This window comes from Neopsephotus bourkii, unplaced genomic scaffold, assembly GCF_033783945.1.
Source record: "Neopsephotus bourkii isolate Nb327-2 ecotype Australia unplaced genomic scaffold, CSIRO-AGI_Nbou_v1 NB_398, whole genome shotgun sequence".
Taxonomy (NCBI): domain Eukaryota; kingdom Metazoa; phylum Chordata; class Aves; order Psittaciformes; family Psittacidae; genus Neopsephotus; species Neopsephotus bourkii.
In genome coordinates this window covers 1,400,950-1,424,535 of record NW_026900902.1, presented here as the reverse complement: position 1 = coordinate 1,424,535, position 23,586 = coordinate 1,400,950, and the positions used below count along the sequence as shown (strand labels likewise).

At 39.4% G+C, this 23,586-nt stretch overlaps 2 protein-coding genes across 5 annotated transcripts in view; one reads left to right on the top strand and one right to left on the bottom strand.

Moving 5' to 3' along the window:
* The window catches only part of NALCN (sodium leak channel, non-selective), a 227,095-nt gene extending 205,050 nt beyond the window's left edge, over positions 1-22,045 (bottom strand). For 3 of the 4 annotated variants that reach the window (XM_061349282.1, XM_061349283.1, XM_061349284.1), the window contains exons 1-3: positions 21,905-22,045; positions 19,450-19,632; positions 1,071-1,154 (exon numbers count right to left, since the gene is read on the bottom strand). In XM_061349282.1, the coding sequence (XP_061205266.1) occupies positions 1,071-1,154; positions 19,450-19,632; positions 21,905-22,012 (375 nt within the window). In that variant the 5' untranslated portion in view covers positions 22,013-22,045. Of the gene's footprint in view, positions 1-1,070; positions 1,155-5,058; positions 5,112-19,449; positions 19,633-21,904 lie in introns of those variants that run through there. The other variant, XM_061349285.1, reaches the window with a different exon arrangement.
* On the top strand, positions 15,474-16,139 carry LOC133210141 (uncharacterized). The gene is given in 1 exon segment (XM_061349257.1): positions 15,474-16,139. A coding segment is annotated over 1 exon segment (666 nt).
* Positions 22,046-23,586: the final 1,541 nt, after the last annotated feature.

The following is a 23,586-nucleotide window of genomic DNA, read 5'->3' as shown; positions in this document are numbered from 1 at the left end:
CACTTACTTACAACATAAATTTAAGCCAAGCCACAGAACAGGCAACTACCTCCTTAATACACTGACAGGTTAAGCACTCCATGAAGATTATTCAGCTCAATGGTTGGGCAAAAATGTCTTGGTTTTAATCCCTGTCTCTCACTCTGACAATAACTACTTAATTTAACATTTGTTCAAAGTACTAAGAAAATGGAGGGGGAACCTGGCATATCTGACAGTGCTTATCTGTACTGATAACTGTCACTCTGCATGTGTACATGATGTACCAAAGTTTCCCCTGTGTATAAAGTAGAAAATTACGTGCCTCAAGTTTGTCAGAAGTGGATAAGTAACACCTCACAGCAATTGCTACAGAACTTTTACAATTTTTACACTACTGCAGGCCCAGTCTCAGAGTCTTCAATCTGTTCTTACCCCCAAAACTGGCTATTGTTAAGGACTGATTGGTTTGCAGGACACAATCCGACCTCTACCTACACATTTCTGCAACATGTCCAAGTTCCCTTCCTTATGAAAATGTATCAAATTATTTCCAAATGTATTTATTATTATTTTTTCCACTGTGCTTTAACTTGACTTCTGGAAAAGGTTTTGTTAGGTGTGGTTAATATTCCATGAAACCCTTTCACTCACCATATCAATACATCGACAGCATAGCAAATATCTAACACGGGAATCATTCTCTCTTTAATTGCCTAAGCTAGTCACCAAGGCATCCTACTAGGCTCAATGAAAGGAGATGAGCACAACTTTCATATGGAGCTAAGAGATAAATGACTCTCTGAAGATCCTTCTCTTTCCTTTTCACTATGCAGAGAGTTTACGGTAACAGGCTTCAGATTAATGTTTAACTTCTCAGTAAGAAAAATTAATCAAGATAAATTTAACACAAATGTAGATATACTGCAATGTGCAATTATAGAACTATTGAATTCAGCACAGGTTTTTTTTAAACAATTTGACCCATGTAGTGCAGAAGCTACATTTCTGCAACTTGTAATTACTTGGTTGCACCATGTATTTTTCGCAATTAAAGAACTATTCATTGAGAAAGGCTAGTGAATAATTACCTGTAAAACAAGTGACACCCAAAGACAAAAGACCATGAATCCATCAAACACGCACCAACGATCTTTTACGTAGGAGCTATCACCCTACAAGAGAGAGAAAAGCTAAGAGATCATTGCTGGTTTACTGTCATGATTTACAAATATCATAAACAAAAGTTCTTGGAAGAAGGAAAAGTCTTCTTTGTACTACTTTTAAAATGCCACTTTTGAAAGACTCCAAAAGCCTAGTATGCAGACTAGAATATGCTGGAAATGTACAAACACATCTGTGTAAGTAAATAGTAGTGTACCTTAGGGCACATAAACACCCCTTTCTAAATGAGATTTCTCCCAACAGACTGAACATATCCCTTCCCTGCCTTAAAACATTCTCTGGTTTCTTTTCTTTGTTTAGTATTCCCTGAGATACAAACTACAGTGTTTGACATCTGCTTTGGGGAAAAAATTATTGCTGCATCTCAAGAACCTTGAAGACATTACTAGACTTTGGCCTGTTATGCGATTCTTGGCTGGATACACGTTGTTTCTTATCTCGGTGATAGTTATTTCAGACAACCTGTACTTGTTTTCACGTCTCAGCATTTTCATTGATTCTAAAAGCACAGACAGGATGTTTTGTTTTAATCTAATATTTTCAATGACATACACTGTCCTAAAATTGATTTATCATTCCTTGCAGTAGATGACAGCAAGATACATTGTGTCAAGAGACAAAATATTATTTTTTTTTTTAAAAAGAGCTTTATTTCAGTTGCAAAAATTCTTTCAGGCAGAAGTGGATAAAGTAAGGGTATAATGAAAACACAGTAAGTGATTTTCAACTCAGAAATAAAGGAAAGAGAGCTTCAATATTATTTTCAGACAGAGGATTTTGCAACACGCAAGGATATTAAAGTTCTCAATCCAAGAATTAAGAGGAGAAAGACTGCAGATCAGGGAAACAACAGAGCAGGAATTTTTACATCCTATTTTTAACCCATCCTTCCTGAAGAAAGTAGACTTAGTTCCACAAGTAAAGTCTGAGCTAATCAGTAACTCTACTCAAGGCTGAACAAACACACCTGCTTCAGTTCAGGAAGCAGACAGATACACATTGTTTATCTGAAGAGATTTGCTACCAACACCCCCCTCTCTCCTCTCCCTCTGTTCCCTCTTGGTGAACGAATCTCATATGAGATTTGTATGAACATGCAACTTGAGTCCTTCAACTGGGGATTTGAACAAAGATGGTGATTGGGCTTTCTGTTGCTGAAGAACCCTTTGAAACTTACTTTTCTTCTCTCAAGCACTCTTTGTCTAAAGCAAAAGTTTTCCCTGAGTTCTGCTGTACAGATCTGAGCATGAACTTGTGCAGGAATTCCTGTATTCACCCTCCTCTGAATAACCCGTCAAGTACTCACTAAAAGCCAAATCTTTCTTTAGAAATTGCTTTTTCTCTCCACAATAGGTGTGGCATGATTGAAGCAGCCTCTGCTGTTTTCTCCTGACAAAGGAAGATGTTGTGAGCTTTCCCAGTGTTCTCACCAGTCAGACAGCTCCACCACCTCACTTCTCTCATAGTCACATCAGGCCAGCTTCCACAGCTGTATCTTCCTGGTCAGGGAGGCTTCCAGTGGATCACCCCTAGAAACTTAGGGCACCTTAATGACATCTGTAAAAACTACTCATTTTAGGGGAGGATCTGGCCCTTTCTGCTTTGCACCTAGGGAGCAAATCCTTTTCATGTCTGTTATTTGGCTGGCAGTGGATTTATTTGGTGGGGAATCTTTAATGCTTTTATACTGTGTACTGGCACATGAGATGTTATTTGCTGTGGGAAGCAATTTTACGGCAGGATCACATCCTGCTTAGTGCAAAAATCCGAATATACTTTTTGGTACAAACCTTGATATTGACATCTAGTGCTACTTCATGAAAAAAATCTAATTCTGACTAAACACAGGCTATCACTCAATATTAACAGCAGTGAACAGGAGTTTTATTCACATTTGGAAAAAGCCTTGGGCTGAAATTACAGACTCATGGCCAATGCAGCCTTTCTTAGACTTGGAAATGAATACAGATACATGAAATTTAAATACATCTGACGACATCTTACCTAAACCAGCTAAATACCTGAAGTATTGCAATATGTTAATCCCTTGACCTTTTCCCATCATATCTGCTGAAATTCGAGAATTATTGATGAGTTTTGTTTCAGTAATTTTTTGTGAATGCACTATCCCATACCATTTACATTATGGTTTATAAGTCTTTGAAATGTGATCTAAACATTTGAAAAAGATGAAGGATTAGTACTACAGACTAGAAACCTTATGCTGAGACTAATCCAAACCTCTTAATGTCATTAAAGTTGCTGACTTCCTACTGCCTATAGTAGACAGTGGATTTTCTAATGTGCACAGCAAGACCTGAAAACTTCTCCAGCAACATGACTTACAGTCTATCTAGACAACAAAATCATTTGTCTCTGGCAGAGCAGTGGGTACCAGTCTACTTACACAGTCCATGACTGCAGGCTTGGAACAGCCTTTGGAAGGCTTCTGTACCCCCCACTTAATGCCTGTCCCAGGCAGCCTAAGGGGCACTACTTGAACTCAGCGGACTACCTAACTAACAGCTATTAAAGTCTAAAGCAGCAATACTGCTTAGCTGTTAGATGGATCAATCTTTTCTTTGTTAATTAGAGAACTATTCATTATTTTGTCATACCCTTCCTAGTCTCCATAGACAGCTTTTCCTAATACACTTTTTTTTCATCAGTATTTATTTATGGCAGGTCAGCATCACTGTTAGGCTAGAACACAACCATGGAAACGGCCTTGCTGGTAAATCACACATGTGGAATGGATCAGAAGTCTGCCTTGCTCTTAAAAGATGTTAAATCTGAATTAATCTGAAATTTGACATCTCAGAAGAACAGACAAGCTTGACATAACAGTCTGTAATTAAAATATTCTCTGCCTTATAAGAAGTTAACTTAATTTTCTATGGCAATGTTGTCGTAACTAAGGAAGAATACTTCAAGTTCAGCATTAATACTTAAATCATGGATTCATAGAATAGTTAGGGTTGGAAAGGACCTTAAGATCATCTAGTTCCAAGCCCCCTGCCATGGGCAGGGACACCTCACACTAAACCATCTCAGCCAAGGCTTTGTCCAGCCTGGTCTTGAACACTTTAACGGATGAAGCATTCACAACTTCCTTGGGCATTAATGTCTCTTTGTCTCCTCAAAAATAGGACCAACAAATAACTCTCCTCCCTTCTCCCTACACTAAGCTTATTTCACCAGATTTGGCCTAATTTTAGCACCATTACATTAACTGAGTACAACGTATTAGCTCATTACTTCAATTTCATTTTGATATGCAATACTGATACCCCAATAACCTCACTGAGATTCCCAAAGATAAACTTTCTCAACTGTAACCAGGACATTAAAGATAAAACACCATTACCAGTATTAAGTGCTGTAAAAAGTCATTACACAAGTTCACAGAAAAAAAAAACCAATTTTGTAAGACCGAACTCACTGGAAATGTGATCCAATACAAAATACAGATGGAACCACAGACAGAAGTAATAATGCCTGAGATAGTTACTCCATGAGAGCTGTAACAGTTTAAATTACATTAGAATGGAAGGCAAGCCAGACTAAATTTTTTAATAAAAGCATACTCCCTTATCAACCTTGCTGAAAACAAAATACTCTACAAAATCAACATCTGAATTGCATAAAGCAATCTGCTAGAAGATTGATTATGTCTACTGATTTTGTTAGGCAATTTCAATATCTCATTATTAAGGTTGGCATCTTAGCTGGATGACAGCACAGTCACCTCCTAGGTCATTTCTGCCCTGCTTATCTCTTAACATCTCAGGAACACTCAGAATGAACAGCAAATATCCCTGCAAGTGGAAAGCCTCCTCTGCCTCCCTGCTTGCCTTCAGAAATCTTTTTTCTTGTCTCACCTGTGACTACAACCTGTTCTCTGAATTCTTCCCTCCCTCCTCTTTCCAGATGCCTCTGTGGAAAAACTAAACAAAAGAAGTGATACGACATTTGCCCTGAGTAATTAAATATATCATCATCTGCTCTGGAAAGGAGTTCTAGAGACTTGGGTCTGCCATTAGGAGAACCTTAGTCTCCCACTTTGCCTCAGTCTCTGACAAACAGGAGAGCTGAAAGATGTTACAAACACAAGGAGACAGAAAATTCAGTACCAGCTACTTTGCTATTCTGCCATGGTCCCTGAATGCCTCGTGTGGTTTGGTAGATAAAGCGTATCAACAGCTCCAGCAAATTTTTCAGATCACCCTGTGGGCTCTTTCCCGCAGCACCACAAATAAGCATTTAGGGGTGGAGGCTGACATTTACTGGCATTTTTGGAGCAGCATAAATGCACAGGAGGAAACAGAGGGAATACAGGGAATCAGAATTCAGGAGTACAATTTTCCCCCCCTACGCTACGGTTATAACACAAAAAGAGCAAGCTGTAAGAAGGCACAGCTGAGTTAGGGAAATAAGACCCACCCTCCCTCCCCCATTCTCTTAATTCACACAAGCACCACAGCATGGAGGTGGGAGTGGGACAGAAAATGAAAGGAGAGCTGAAGGGATTGCCTAACCGCTTTCTCCCTCCTGCAGATGCAGATATACATACACACACTGACAGGCTATGTATCTTCTATCCAGTCACATGTACACGTATGTTTCTTGCTCAACTTTAAACCTTCCCTATTTCCTTAAAACCCTGCAGCTTATGGATCTGTTCAGTAGCAGAATGATGTGGATAACCCAGCCCTCACCTGTCAAATACTGTCAACATTTTCCTTACACAGAAAAGAGAATGAAGAGATACAGCCTAATCAAGAAGAAAAGCTGGCTCTGACTTCTGTTCTGAATTCTCCCATCCCCCCAGTACAAAAATACTTCTCAAATGTGCTCATGCATCAAACATTAGCCCCTTTCTTCCTTCTTCGGAGATTTGAAATTTCTCAGCTTCTTGGGGACAGGCTGAAGCAGGACTCCGGACCAACAGATGACTCTCAACCATACTACCTACTACACTAGTCCATCTTTTACTCTGTGTGATGCAAAACACATACTAAAACCCAATCGTAGAAAGGGTTGGTTGGAAAGGACAGTAAGATCATTTAGTTCCAACCTCCTGCATGGGCAGGGACACCTTCCACTAGACCAGGTTGCTCAAAGCCCCATCCAACCTGGCCTTGAACACTGCCAGGACAGTGTTCTGCGGATGCCAGGGACACATCCACAGCTTCTCCAGGCAACCTTGTGCTAGCACTTCACTACCCTCATAGTGAAGAACTCTTTCCTTAGATCTAGCCTGTATCTCCCCTATTTAAGTTTGACCCATCTTTTATGGCTCACAGCCACATATGCAAGCCATGGCTCAAGCATCGTATCCTAGCCATCTTTTAATTGAAAGTACTTCTGTAAATGTAAAATGATGATCCATGCAGGAAACCAAGGAAATTGCGGATTGCTTAGCTAAGACTATGTTAATAACCAAATTAAAATTAGCATAATTTAAAATGGGTTGGCACCTCCAAGTTAGCCCTTTGCAATAGTGATAGTAGCAGTTGAAATTGAAACAACTTTTATTATCTTTTTTTTAAAGTCAGTATTAGGGAGAAAAGAATAAGAGAGGGGAACACATACAGCACCTTATTTCTGTATGTCTTATTTTCTCATCAAGTGTCAGTGAGGGAAATTACTTAAAATATATTCACATAACAGCAATTGGTTTATAATAGTCAAAAGAATTGTTGTGTGAAGTTTAAACGGTTATAGTGGGTGTTATCTCACTTTATCATCACTGAATTAAACAAGTTCAATTTGTAGCTACTCATGTATTGCACTGAACTGCTCTATCATCAGATGCTTCCAAGTAACGTCACCTAGTGCACAATTTATCTTGGTCATAACCTGCAATTTAGTATTTATAGTAATATTGTATTCTATGCCAGAAAAAAATAAAAAAATCACTTGCTGTTACAGCACAGAAAACAAAGTAACTATTTATAAATTAAAACAAAGAAACACAACTCTTGTTGGTCCTTTGGATTAGAGGGTGATGTCATGAATGCTACAGACACACAACACACAGTTCCAATCTATCATTACAAAAAACCTATGATCCCTACAAAACTAATACTTCATCATCTGCAATAATAATAAAAAAAATCTTAAGTGATTTTGTTGTGATTCTACATTTATTTTGGGAATCATCAATGAAGATGGAGGGCTATTTCATTCATTAAAGAACAGTCTCAAATGTGTTTTCAAGGCACGCTAGATTTTTGTTAATTTATGTAATTAATTTTAACAAACTTTGTATTTCATGTTCCACACTGTAACAGGAGGTTTTTACAGTCTTCACCATCTCATTTGTTGTTTCCAACAGGAGAAAAATCCCAACCAAACAAAAAAAAAAAGGCCACACCAAAAAGCCTAAAGGAAGAAACAAACCTGGCCATGAAGTAAGAATCAAGACTTTTAAATAGACAAACAAGGCCCTTGTTTGTAAAATCATTTAAGTTGGAAAAGACCTTTAAGGTCATCAAGTCCAATGTTAACCTCACATTGCCAAGTCTACCGTTAAACTGTGTTCCCAAGCACAAGTCCTTTAAATATCTTCAGGAATGGTGACTCCACCGCTTCCCTGGGCAGCCTGTTCCAATGCTTGACAACCCTTTTGGGGATGAATTATTTCTAATATCCAATCTACTCTCCTCCTCCTCTCCTCCTCTCTCTCCCCGGCTGTAACTTGAGGCCATTTCCTCTTGCCCTATCACTTGTAACAGTGTTTGTTGTAAAATAAGGAGAAAGGGTGGGAAATGGAAGAGTTTTAAAATAGTCTTTTAAACCAAAACTTAAAGAAAATTTAAAAACAAACCAGAAACAAACATGAAAATATTACACAACACTCCCTCGCTCAAGTACAAAAAGTATTAAAGGGAATGACCAGGTCCACAAATCACTGGAAAAGAATGCCTATGAACACACTTCCCGCAGCAGCTGTAGAGCTGCTCACTGTAGAGCATCTCAGTTCATCTGATTGGTAAGTAATTCAGATTGTCCACTATTCAGAGATGCCAGGCACAACCTTATTATATAGTCAATAGCGGACAGATGACAGTACCTTCTTATCAATACCCAACAGTAGGTATGGCTATAGAATATGTAGGGAAGGGAGCTTTGTTGGTGTATTACACTGCTGCTTTCTCAATACAAAGCTTTATTGCTGCAGTTGGGTGCCAGGATGCCCTGCAGGGAGATTTTATGGGTTACTACTGGAAGCCTGAATTTCATTTCCCTCTCTATCTGCTAACTAGCCATCTGTATTCAGTGTTGTAAGTCATGCCTTACTAGCTAACTCGGTTCCCTTGGATGTTTAAGGGTTCAGCAAATCTAAAAATGGATAAACATGAAGAGGATTAATAGGATTCCCCTACCTGGAAGAGCACTCACTGTTTCCAGGAGGTGCGCAGGAAAAGTCTTCACTGTGAGAACAGTTAAACATTGGGACATGTTGGTGGAGAAGTGCTAGCATCTCCCTTGCTGGAAATACTCAAGACGCAGATTGACAGGACCCTCGATAACCAAATTAAAGCCCTGCGCTTTGAGCAAGAGGTTGGTCCAGGCCATCTCCATGGGTCGTTTCCAACCCAGACTTTTCTCTGGTTGTGGGCAATCCATGCCAATCTCCTCAAGGTGACAGTTCTTTGAGGTAGACTCCAGTTATCCAGTTCTACATCTAGCTCCACATGCATGGACATCTGCTCATGCTTGGAAGTATTCTGCAGCCTTGACATTATGTGTGTTAAACACTGCTGTGCTTCGTCCACCAGTACCTGTTCTCCCCCAAATCCAGTGTTTATGGTGGATGCAATGGGAAGATCTGGATCCAAATGTTTCAAGGTGAAAGCATTCACCCCAAGGCATAAAATATTGCCTGGAGATTGAACAGGGAAATTTGACAAGCAAACAGTTTCATCTAACATGACAAAACTCATATTTATGATTGTCAGTCACAGCTCTCCTTCAACAGAAAAAAGCCACAATGATGAAAGTTGGAATACATAAGGAGGCACTTTTCAGAAAGAGGATTTTATCATTTGGGAATTAGCATTATTAAAAGCTGGAGAATCCATTTCATACTACAGAAACTAAGAAAAGTTTATCAAATCAACAATCTTAGGATAGCTGTAACAAAGCAGTATTTATATTAGCGATGGAGAACACAATACTCTGAAATGAAATTTTACATTCAGCTTACTGCCTTAACAATCCCACAAATATTTTGTCATTTTCATGAAAATACAGCTGCATAGAAATGTTCTTATTCCTTTCCACAGGGATTTGGATATCAGTAGGATTTTTCATCTTGATGTCTTGTTTTATTCTCTCAAATTAAAAGAGATGGCAACATGGGCATTAAACTTAAATAAAATAAAATAACATAGCATAACATAACATAACATAGAATAAAGTATCCATGCTGTTTAATTACAGCAGACTTCCCTGAAAATGCAAATTTTAACACAAAAAGGCACATTAGGGATGAAGTTCCCTCTCTTCCTATCTGAATGCGTGTTATTCCAATATGTTGATTTCACTGCTTTCCTGTTATATGTCTCATTTTACCCTGACATGAAGGAATATATTAAAAATATCTCTCAATAATAGCTACTTTCATGAAAAAAAAAAAACAAACAACCTATAAAGTAATCCCTGAAAGTGCTATTAGAAAGGGAAAAAATAACACTATCAAAAAGTTTTCTTCATCTAAGTGGTCTGTATATTGAAAGAGAAATTTATGAATTAATTATGAGAGTCAGTATGCCATAGACACTTTTTTTTTGGTAACTTTAAAGTTAGATTTCACTTACCATGGTAAGTCACCAAGTCTTATATGGACACATACTTCAGTCCATGCCCAAAAAACATTTTTCACTGAAAATTTCCATAACCCACTGACTGGTTAGAAAAATTACCATTTTTCTTTTAGAAATACTGCCTGTGTAAGTCCACTAAGTAACTGAAATGCCTTTGATTTTCTAATACTTTGATGCAAAAATGGTGCAAAAAGCCCCACTGTGTAATGTGAGTCATTAGTTTCCTGTAATAAATGCTCCAACAAAACCAGGCACAAGTAACCATAGAAACAGGTACGTATATTCCAGTGCCATGGTCTCTAACCTTCCCTGGCCCACAGGCAGCACCCTACTGCAGGCAACTCCGTATTTGTTTTCCTCATGATAATCAGTTTTAATTTTTTTTTTAATTTCCTGCTACTGGAAGCAGCATAGGAGCACTTCAGTAGCAGCATGATTCCAGGAGGCTGGGAACAGATGTCCTTTGTGATGGACATATGTGCTTAGCAAAACAGCAACTGACAAAGACAGGAAAAAGGTGAGACAGAAGAATCAACTTCTGTAGACTGCATGTCTCATTCAAATAATGGATATTAATGCTGTTTGCTATGAAATAATAATTAAGACAATCACAGCTGCCAACACCAAAATACCACATTTCTGAAGTTAAATTTTAAGACAATTTTAAATAAAATACTTTTAGCCAAGACAGAATAGCATGGGACCTGCACTGCACATCTAGGTTTCCAACACAATTATACATATTAAAGAATTATATTTTTATAGATATGTAAAATAATGTTTATTTTATAATCCCAAAACCCTCAAATCTTAATTTAACTGGGCCTTTTTTCATGTTTGCTCTGTGAGCTTTTTACTATCACATGTAAGTACTTCTCTCTTTTTAACTTCCACATAACTACACTCTGTTTAGCCAAAGCATCTTGTCATTTTCTCATCCCTGCCACTGATTCCACTGGTCATACCTGCCCTCAAGGTCGAGTTCTCACTCCTGTCTGTGACTTGCACATCCTGAGACTAAGCTTTCACCACCAGCCACTCCAAGCACATCAGAGCATGCTGACATGGAATGACAGGAGCCACATACTCTGTTTTACTACCTGACCTTTGAAAATAACACAGCTTCCTGATCCTTAACTCATTTACACACTGTGGGTATACAGCCTATCTAAAGTCACAGAGCACAGTAATGTCACTATTTCCACCTTCAGTTTTCAGTTTGTAATGTAGCAGAAACTCCCCTGACAAAGATACTAAAAGCTAGTGAGCCAGCTAACACTGTTTCACTGCAATTCAATTCATATTTCCATCAATCATCAGAAGGTTTAAACTCTTAATTTCTCAATTCTTGTAGAAGAAAGTGGAATGTTCAATATTAAAAGTACTGAAAAGGCGGCAAAACAGGTATTTGTAATGAGGTACAGTAGAACAACAGTTCTGTAATCCATAACTCAAGACAAACTTCTGAATTAGGATGATTACAGAAGAAACTCATTTAAGCATAAATGACGTAACTGCCATGTTAAAGAATAAGCTGGCATACAGTTATCAGTTTTTCTGTAGTGTCCATTGACAAAAAATCTACGATAATCAGTCGGAGTAATTGCTGACTGTGAGAGACCTAACGGTTGGGTGTCAGCCTATGTACTTTAAGTTTCCCTTTCAGTCAATGGAAAGAAACAGGCCAGATAAATTACCTTTGGAGGAGCCTATTTTAGACACAACGAATTACAGACAGTTGCAGACCCTCAAATTAGTGTTGATGAATGCTACTAAAACTGTATTTTAAGACCAAAAGTCATTCAAGCGAAGATAAAAAGCAGCAGAAGACACAAACGGATGTCAGTTACTGCCACCGGTAACAGTTGCAGACCCCCCTTTAGATCATGGCAACCTGAGTTTTTCATTACAGCATAAAAAGCCCATCTCCACCTCACAGTGCTTGCACAACAGATGGAAAGGTCCTTATACTGGAAGAGAACTGAATTAACAGAATAAAGCACACACGGATGAGGTAAGGCACCAACCTGCTCTGTCCTCCATCCTCTTCTCATGAGCAGATAGCAACTACAGCAAACAAAGCCCCTATCAGAAAAAGAAGGAAAATATGCTCCCTGCACAGGGCAAATACTGCCTTGGAACACCTGACAAACTGAAAGCCAATGATTTCAGTTAACTCAGTAATCTGGCCTTTAGTACTAGGCAGAAGCAAAGGAAATGGCTCCCATCTATCTGCAACTGATTTGGTAAAAGATTAAGCTTCGTTTCAGTTACTGCATGAATTCATGGAGAGTGACGAAAGCTAATGGTGCAACCATTCACTTCAGTCCATTGCAGTGGTTCTGAAGTTAGTGAGTAGTGCTTAGTGCTGCTGAAATAAAGTCTGACAAATCCACTCACAACTACTTCAGCTGGTACAAACGTTTTGCTGGGAATGTAATTGATTTAACAATGGGGGAAATGTCAAGGGCCATTACTTCCGACTTTCAACAATCTCCTTTGTTAGCTGACATGTGTCACAACTGCACAGTGAAAAGAAAGACATTTCTATTAAACTCAGTGCACTACTTGAGCTATATAAAAAAATTCTAATTTTCAGATGATGATACTAAAATAAGTGTCAAATAGGCTTTTTTTAACAGGCAGGAGAGAGAACTCTCCTGCTTTCTTATTTTACAATCTTACTCTTTAACCAAAGAATAGGATAAACCATGCCTCCTTTTCACAACATGATTTCAATGTACGTTTTCTAATACCACCATGACTGTGATTAAAAGCTGCAATGAGGATGTGGTATAATGGAAATAAGTTCATGTACCCTCACACTGTCCACGGAGTGAAACAATATCCATTTATCTCCAATTCCCTAGAGGCTGGAATTTGACATGAGACCTCTGTTACTTTGTTCTTTTTAGTGTAGTTGATGTTAATTCTTTCATAGCATGGACACATTTTCCTGAAAGTTTCTCAGATTTTGGCATATCATCCTCTTTGGTTATTTTATTATATAGAATGCCACAAGTGCAACTGTGTCTAATACCCGCATTTATCAGTAATATTTCTCTCTTTCCTTATTCCATCTCCTAACACAAAGGCTGAAAGTAAAAACTTCCAATAAAGACAGCTTTAATGCAGGGTATCCTTACCTTGTTCATATCAATGTGAGATAACCTTCAGAATACACATTATTAGAAAACAGAAGGTATTTCTTGCATCACACTGATTAAAAGAAATGCAAAGTTAGGCTCCCTGCCTTCTCTCAGAAGTCTGATGCTCATCTAACATCACATGTCTTAGGCTTTACAGCTACCTTTCTAATTCACCTCTATTTTTCAGTGAGATCATTTTGGACACTTTCCTACGTCAAGCACATACAGTCATGTTCGTAAGTGACATACGAGTGGGCATGTAAACGTAAGCTTTTACTCTGAGGGACCATGAGTCTTGTCAGTCAGGTTACAAGCTGAACTACTTTGATGGACACAAACAGTAGTTAATTCATGGTGCTCCCAGAAGCATGCCAATCAATAAGTTATGCAGCAGATGTAAACTGCATGTAATGCTTCCTTGATGCAGCTGATTATAACAGAGCTCTTTCTGACCAAGGAGCCTGACACATGAAAGAAATCAGAACCAAAGAGTCTCTGAACTCCGTTTACACTCTGGGAAATAAAGTTCATGCAAACCTAGGATCAATTGAAGAAAGTGGAATTCTGAAAAGGATCATGAAAACACCAGTGTTAAATTGAATTCAGTAAGTTTTACCATTGCACTAAATTTATTACACTTTATACACTGGTATACAGTGTGGTACTGTGGTGAGAAAAAATTGCATGTATTTCTTAAGAGGCTGTAATTTCACTCACAATACTGATGTATATAATGGTTGCATACATGTTAAACTTTTAGATTCTTTATAGAAATATAAATCACCAGTAGCAGGCAGTGAAATAAAGAAAATTTCAAGCTAAACGTGGAAGTTCCAGTTTTATGATCCCAAAGAATAAGGGGCATTCTATATAACAAAATAACCAAAGAGGATGATACGCCAAAATCTGAGAAACTTTCAGGAAAATGTGCCCATGATATGAAAGAATTAACATCAACTACACTAAAAAGAACAAATTAACTTTGCCTATGACCACAAATGTTCATACACCAGGTATTCCAGCAATCACCTTATTATATATTTCCTAATAAACTCCAGGTAACAGAGTATTTACTACCTAATAAAATATTTCTTGCTGGACTAAAGTTCTGCATTAATCATGGTTTGAAAGTTTATTAGCATTTTCATTCCAAAGCCTTTTACAGAAATACTGACTTATGGTAAAGTTTAGCAGAACCATATGGCAATACAGTCATTGATCGTATGTTCACTAAAAGTCACGAATGCACATAAATTAGGACTACAGTTTATAAATAAATATCCTCATATAAAGATGTTTCATATACAAACATCTTTAATAAATGCTAACAGTTTTCTAAACAGTGCCTTATTTCAATTGGGTTGGTATGTCAGTGTTGAAGAGGCATTTGGACAACACCCTTTAACAACATGCTTTAACTTTTGGACAGCTCTGAAGTGGTCAGGCAGTTGGACTAGATGATCAGCATAGGTCCCTTCCAACTATCCTATTCCATTCCATTCCATACCCACAAATTTAACCAACCAGGTGAAAGACATTAAAATATGCAGCAACATATTCTTCATAGCCCCTAGGTGTCAACTGTGAATGAAGTTTCTATTTCCATACACAAAGACTGAGAAATCAAGCTTTGTAAAACAGTCACGCTGTTGGCCACCCCTCCCTCTCTCTGCATTAGTATCTGAGTGTCCATTTCTTCACAAAGTCTGAACTGGTTGTAATAGTAACTTGTTACTCCCACACCATTCAAGTGTGCACACTGGCCAGTAATTCCTCATTCTTGATCCTATGCCTTACTCCACCTGCTTAATGGACATCTTTGAATAAAAGAGCACAGGTAGCGGCTGGAAACAGCACTTCATAATGGATTACTCTGGCCTTACACAACATATGAAGATTTTCTTAGAATCATCTTATTTCAGCAATTTTCTAAATATTAATGATACTTTTACTATTAATATTTGTTAAATATGATGACATAATCAGGAACTTGGAAATTCAGAAATGTCATGGGTTCAGCAGTAGCAGTCATTTTTTCACCACCTTGGTGGCTGGTTGCACAATGACAGATCTGACCGGAGTATATCTAATCGTATTTGTGGTAAGCATTCATTGTTTTGCATTAGTAGTCACTCGTCACAATGCTGATTTATTGGCTCTCAATTTTGTTGCTCTTGATCTCACAGTTTCAGCATGTTATGCCTTACTCGCAGACGGTATTTGCTGTGTTAGTGTTTATCGGCTGGGGGCCTTGGGCTAAGATTCTTGTCTCACTGTACTTTATGGTACAGGCTGCAATATGGGCAGGCTTCAGCAGCAGGGCAGGATGGACATGGCTGTGGACTGGTACCTGCCCATCCCTCTGCTCTTCACCGTCCTGGCCCTCATCCTCACCTCCATCTTCGTGAAGCTGCAGGGAGCTGAGGGGGAGTGGCCCCGGGAGCCGCCAGTGGCCAAAGCAGCCAGGAAGAGTGGCCCTGGGGACCAAGCAGTGGTGAGAGAGGGGTCCCAGGCCGGGAGGGAGCGGCTGCCAGTGGAGGAGTTTGGGGCGGTCGAGGAGGGGAAGGAGAAGACTGCCAAGCAGTGGGAGGAGGCAGCAGAGGAACCGAGCATCCCCCAGTAGGCAGCCAAGAGCATCCCCCAGTAGCCGCCCACCGAGCCTCATGAGCCTGAGCCCCAGGAGGATGCAGAGAGTAAGATACCACCTTTGGGAACCTCAGCTGGGTCCAGCCTTGGGCACCTGGGACAAGCGGAGGATACAGGAGACCACACAGCACCTTCCAGCAAGGCAGAGGAAGATCTGAACTCAGAAAAAGAGAAGCTGGTGGTAAGAGAGCCAGCAAGCACAGCAGCTACACCATGCCCAGTGACAAGTACAGCGGCATCATCTGAGAGTTCTGAAGGTTTTAAATGGCCTCTGGGTACCCTTGAGACCTGCCTGCTGATTGTGATGGGGATCAGCGTGTTGGCACACATAGAGAGTGTGTTTTAACCATGACCATTTTGTCTGATCTCAAAAGTTGAGGAGGGTTGGGTTTGGGTCTTGTCTAGGGTTAGACAACAATACAGGAGGACGAAGAGGTTTTCCCCAAGGCTAGACAGTCATGAGTGGCAAGGTGTGTGGGACAGTATGAGCAAGTATCTGGTCCACTGGGCCCCTCCAGTGCTTTGGAAGCATTGGAGATGGAAGGCAGCTGTATAGAGTCCCCAATGACAAGTTGCAGAAACTGCTGAAGGGGATGGTGAATTATTTTGGGCCTGGTGGGCCCATGACCCTTAAGGCCATCAGAGCAGAGATACAACATACAGATGGACTCATGATCGAGGGGTGCACTTAGCAATGGACACTATTGCCCCGTTTATTCATGAGTGTGAACACTGCGCACAGCCTCTCCTGCTCTGTAAGACTGTTACAAGAGATGAAGCCCAACATCATGGACCAAATGGACTCAGCAGCTTTATAGGGATCGGTCCATGCACTAAGATAAGAGTGCACTGAGATAAGAGTGGCATATTGAAAATCTGGGATCTGAGCATGATGTGAATGGTATGGAATAAGGGGTAGATAATGTCCTGGGTTCAGCAGTAGCAGTCATTTTTTCTCCTTCTTGGAGACTGGTGCAGTGCTGGCTTTTTTTTACTTTTGGCCTGGGAACAGCTGATGGCACCAATGTTTTCAGTTACTGCTCAAATGTTTAGTCTGACCAAGGACTTTCTGAGTCTCATGCTCTGCCAGGGAGAAGGGGAAGCTGGGAGGAAGCAGAGACAGGACACCTAAGCCAGACTAGCCAAAGAGGTATTTCATACCACAGCACATCATGCCACGATGTGACTGATTGTTACCCGGAAGGGCTAGTGCACTGCGGGGTCGGGCTAGATATCGGTCGGAGGGTGGTATTGCATTCTCTTCCCTTGTTATTTCCCTTAACGTTTTTATTATTGGTGGTATCAGTAGTGATTTGTGTTATACCTTAGTTACTGAGCTGTTCTAATCTCAACCTGTGGGAGTTACATTCTTTCGATTCCCCTTTCCATCCCTTCAGGAGCGGGGGGAAGAAGAGGGGGGGGGAGTAGACTGCATGGGTCTGATTTACGGCCTGGGCTTAAACCACAATAGGAAACTGCAGACCAGTCAGTCTCACCTCCGTGCCTGGCAAAATCCTGGAGCAGATTCTCCTGGAAGGCATGCTAAGGCACATAAAAAACAACAAGGTGCTTGGTGACAGCCAGCATGGCTTCACTAAGGGGAAATCCCGTCTGACCAATTTGATGACTTTCTATGATGGGGCTACAGAACTGACGGACAGAAGGAGACCCGCTGGCATCATTTACATGGACTTGTGCAAAGCATTCGACACTGTCCCGCAAGACATCCTTGTCTCTAAATTGGAGAGACATCAACTTGATAGGTGGACCACTCGGTGGATGAACAATTGGCTGGATGGCCGCACACAAAGAGTTGTGGCCAGCGGCTCAATGTCCAGCTGGAGACCAGTAACGAGTGGTGTCCCTCACGGATCAGTATTGGGATAGGTCTTTTTTAACATCTTCGTCGCTGACTTGGACAGTGGGATTGAGAGTGCCCTCAGCAAGTTTGCCGATGACACCAAGTTCTGTGGTTCAGTTGATATACTGGAGGGAAGGAATGCCATCCAGAGGGACCTTGACACGCTTGTGAGGTGGGCTGATGCCAACCTCATGAAGTTTAACCATGACAAGTGCAAGGTCCTGCACTTGGGTTGGAGCAATCCCAGGCACAGCTACAGACTGGGGAGACAAGAGATTCAAAGCAGCCCTGCGGAGGAGAACTTGGGGGTGTTGGTCGATGAGAACATGAGCTTCAGTGTGCACTTGCAGCTCAGAAAGCCAACCGTATCCTGGGCTGCATCAAAAGCAGCGTGACCAGCAGGTCGAAGGAGGTGATCCTGCCCCTCTACTCTGCTCTCATGAGACCTCTCTTGAAGTTTTGTGCACAGTTCTGGTGTCCCCAACATAAAAAGGACGTGGAGCTGTTGGAACAAGTCCAGAGGAGGGCCACAAGGATGATCAGGGGTCTGGAGCACCTCCCATATGAAGATAGGCTGAGAAAGTTGGGCTGTTCAGTCTGGAGAAGAGAAGGCTGCGTGGAGACCTCATAGCAGCCTTCCAGTATCTGAAGGGGGCCTATAAGGATGCTGGGAAGGGACTCTTCGTTAGGAACTGTAGTGGTAGGACAAGGGGTAACAGGTTAACACTTAAACAGAGAGAGTTTAGATTGGCTATAAGGAAGGAGTTCTTTACTGTAAAAGTGGTGAGGCACTGGGATGTGTTTCCCAAGGAAGTTGTGAATGCTCCATCCCTGGTGGTGTTCAAGGCCACGTTGGACAGAGCCTTGGGTGACATGGTTTATTGTGAGGCATCCCTGCCCATGGCAAGGAGGCTAGAACTAGATGATCTTAAGGTCCTTTCCAAACCTAACAATTCTACTATTTTATGATTCTATAATAGCTTAGTTTGATAGTGAACAAAAAATGCTATTTGCAAACTCGGAACAGAATGAGGAGAGAAGTACAACTTCAGATGTCTCTGCAGTCACTAGACCTTTCACGGATAACACAACAATTATCTATTCTGTGCAACAGTGACATAACTGTATTTTCAGTAATGTCTGCAAATGGGTTTTCTATATGTAAGTAAATTTGTATCTCTTTATAGAAGATTGAAAACAGTAAAATAAGACTATAAAAAATGATTACTGAAAAATCCTGCAGTTTTACCTTCTCCCGTATCATATCTACTTTCATAAATTAGTCCAGCTACAAAAGCAAACATATGATAACAGAAGCATTTGTTTCACAATGTTTTATATTAAGAAAAAAATTGATAATGCAAATAATTTTCTCATTTAGCTCACAGTAAGACATATGTTCTTATTTAAATTAAGTAACCACATAACCCATCCAGCATTCTGAAATGAAAATCAAAGTTCTAAATCCATATATGGATATCTAGACATTTACAAAATACTGCTAATGTATATGTAGCTTATTTTTCCTTTTATTCTTTGTATTAACACAATTAAACTATTTCTTAGTAGGAAACCATTATGATGAATGTTGGCATTATATTTTGGGGGATTAAATATGCAGTGAAGCTGCATCTTTGTCAGACTGTCTTTTCAGTTTATACGCCATGGTACTGCCTGCAGTTAAAACCAATCATAGCAGGAAGAGCTGAAAAGTTAAAAAACAAATACCAAATACAATCAGTAAATATTCAGACCATTTTATGAAGCACATGCAGAGCACTATCTAAATGCTTACCTTAACTATCCCACGGATATGCATTTTTGCTATCATCTCTGCAGTGTAAAGGAACATCAATAGAGTATCAAGAGCAAATGTCACATACTGGAGAGGAGGATAATGCTCGAAGGTCTTTGGAGTGTTCATACAAACAGAAATAACACTGATGATGGCACAGATTCGTAGTAAAGAGTGTACCCACTGAAGAAAAACACAAGACATTGTGAGATTGCTTTGATGTTCAAAAAAACCGCTTACATATTAAGCCTCCATAACCTGTTCTGCCACTTCTGTAAACATATATTTGTGTTTTTCTTTTATATCATGATCCACATCTTAAAGATCTCCATCCAAAAATAAGCACTCCTGACTTTAATTTATGCATATACACACACATATATATGCACATATATACATATATAAATTTAGTAGTCCATTTGGGAGGTTGTATAACTCAGAAACCAGTAATTAAGAGCCAGGAAACTAAGAATTAGGGTTCTATCATTTCTAGTTTGCAGCTTTTGTTATCCAATTTCTTTTCAAATGACAACTTGTCACATTTATGTGTAACACAGTAAGTGGAATTAGATAATGTTACAAATTGGGTGAATACATTAAATGAAAGTATCTGTGGAAAATTTTAGTTCCACATTTAGATTAACTGATTTTTAAATCAGTTTACAACTCCAAAATTTGAGTGACAGGCATGGGGATTAAAAGCATCTTTCCATTTATGGAAAGAATAAATATATGAAGAGACTATGTCACAGAAAGCTACTTCTTAACATCAGGATTCACTTTTGTTCCAAGCAAGTACTGTTGCTGTAAGGGAATAGTTAATTTCTATGACTACTTATGTCACAGTCCCACTACAGTCTTTATTAATAAGGCTGTTACTCGGTGCAGAATGTATCAATACAGGGGTTTAAGGTGGATTTTTTTTTCTTTTAATCAAAACACCTTTGAAACATCTTGAAGCCAGGCAAGTGTAATGAATCAGTTGGCAAGGTCATAGATATCAAGACAAGAACTATAAAACCAGACACTTCAGCAAGAAAAAAAATCTCCAAACAAAAATCACTGAAGTGTATTTATAGCAATTTTTCATCTGAGGAAAAATTCCACACTCCTTTACACCACCTCAAACCTTCGTAACAGAAAGATTTGAGGACACTCACCTGTTTTAATACTCACTGTACACTCACCTAAGTGTAATATTTGGCCTGAATTGAACAGCTCATTTCCATACTCTGAGCCCAAATTAATGATTTGGAAGTGAAGGCACCTGATGAATGATCTCTTATGTCCCTTTAACACCCACATTGTTTCAAACCTTGTCTCAGCTAAACAAATTAACATAAATATTGAAGTGTAGCAAATATAAAATCTGTTCTCTGTCACAGTAAAACACTGGTATTAGACATGCTAAGCAATATACAGCTAGTCTATCAGTGAGACAAGAAAAAAAATTACTCCATCAAAAAAACATGTACTGTGTTCTGAGAAACACAGGCAAATAACATAGGATATATCTCTGCATTTGAACTTGTAGTTACAGCAGTCAATATAAACATTCTACTTAAGATTATGTAGCACAAATATATGGGAGCTGCCTTGTAAAATATCTATGTGTTTAAACTCAGCAGCAAAGCTGAGGGGATCTGGCATCCAAACCGCAAATGAGATGATAGTTCCATCAAATGAATGTAATGCCAACAACATGTATTACTACAGAATATCTGATTTTCTGCATTTACAAAGTAAAAAAGTATACATTACTTAAGAGAAATGTGAAAATGTCTTCTCTGAAAAAACATGAATCATTCAACATATTGAAATTCCAGATGCACACTGACTGCTGAATAAATACTTTAATCACCATAACCATATTCACAAGGTAAAGGCATCTTCTTAATATTGCACATTCTACCAATAACTACACTCTCAATGAAGCTGTCCCCAGTTTCAAGCTGCCAGACACTTTTACATCTATCTGTTTCTTAGGGCAGGTTGTAGGTTAAATGATACCAGAAAATGTAACAAGTCAAAATACACTTTTATATTCAGAAGTGATGTAAAGGTGAGATTTGAAAGTCAAAAGTGCCAACTGCTGACTACCACTTTAGCAATGAAATGGTCCTTTTAACATCTTTTCAAATGCTCCTTTTATGAAATTGACTTCTAATTTCAATAAACATGTTAGGAGCAAGAGGCATTGAAACGATAGCTGACAATCAGTAGACGAACTCATTAACAAACACTGCTTGATCATCCCCATCAGACTGCAACAACCAAAAGAACCCTTTTTATTTAGTTTTGGACTTATTGCAAACAATAAACTGGTAGACTAGCAACTATAGCTTAATACTACTTTCTGACAAATATCTATTTTGGCATCTTCTGTCAAGTCCTATTTCAAGCAAAAAAAGTCACATTTAACTTAAAATTAGGAACTACAGAAAGAGATACCTACTGGTTTGTTTATCCACAGAATATCTGCGTTGTCTGACAAAGATTCATCGGGACCAAAATCTGTAACTGGTTGGGCTTCCACCCTTGAACTTTGCTTCCGTTTTAGCATCCTGAAGTTAACTTTTGTTATCTATAATAACGAAACCTCTTTGGGGAAAAAGAAAAAAAGAAAAGGCATTAATTAACTAAAACAATTTTATAATGCATTTTGACCAGTTTTATATGTAACCTAAAGCATTCTAGTTTTATGCAAACTGCTTTTGTACTAATCGATTATCAGGATCTTCATTTTATTAAAAAGCTTTGCCTATAGAGATCACTGACATGACTGTCACTAGTATACAAAAAATTACACAAAGGTATGCAATGCAAGCAATTACCAGAACCTTACCAAAGCTGGCAGAAAAACTGTACCGATATGCAAAGAATGCTACTGCTGTAAACTTAAACCCAGAATAATCATTGGACATATTTGACCTAAAGCCATTTAATTTATTGGAGACATTTCCATTTATTCCCCTAGCTAAGATAAATTCCAACATGCTGTAGGAAAACAGGCAATGTTAAGCAGATGACACATTGTAATGTTCTTTACCGAAATCAGAAGAGCCTTTTTGCTCTAGACTGCTATTAACATGTATTTTTCTTTTTCTAATGTTAGCCATTATCTATCCAACAGCCTGACAGTTTGCTGTCTCTGGGGCTTGTGCCGGCACATGGATCCACTGAGGAAAATGTGTTGTTTCCACAATACTAGGCCAAATCTGGGCATTTCTGTGTAGGTGGCACAGACCGAACCTTTTGTATGCTCAGCCACTTAAGCCACAACGGCAGAAAGGTGGGTTATCCAAAGACATAAAAAGGATAAAACTTTTCCAAGAGGAATCTGCTGATGAAATACGGCTCTGTCATTCATGAAATATAACCCCCTAGGGATTTTTTTTATTTATTTTTTTTTCCAAGAAACTGAGGGGGAGGAGAAAGCAAAATCTTGGGACCTTGTTCTGGACCTCTACTCTGGACCAAGCGTGGTTGGTATGTGCAAAAATGTAGACTACTTTCTTGAAACCTTTGTCAAACTAGTACAGAGTAGAATCACAGAATGGTTTGTATTGGAAGGGCCCTTAAAGTTCATCTAGTTCTACCCCCTCTGCCATGGGCAGGAATATCTTCCACTAGACCAGGTTGCTCAAAGCCCCATCCAACCTGGCCTTAAACACTGCCAGGGATAGGGCAGCCACAGCTTCTCTGGGCAACCTGTGCCAGTGTCTCACCAACCCCACAGTAAATAACTTCTTCCTTATGTCCAACCTAAATCTTTCAGTTTAAAGTTGTTGGTGCCTTGCCCCATCACTACAGGCCCAAGCATCAGAATGATGACTGCAACATGAATGCTAGAGACATCATGTAAGAGGTGATTAGCTGGAGGAAACAGTGGGCTCAGGACTGAACAAGTACCCACATGCTTGGTCTCAGATGACTTCTAGCTACAAAGGCTGTTGCTTTGTTACAGCACCTATGCATCCCTGGTTATCTCTTCTAGCTGTTATGGCAAATGTCTTCTTCCAAGCCCCCCAGAATCTACTCCTACTCTGTCTCTCTTTCAGATTCAACAGATCAGCTCCTGTCTGTGTAACTCCCTTGCTACATTTTCAGAAGAGTGCTTTTGTGGTTTCTCGTACA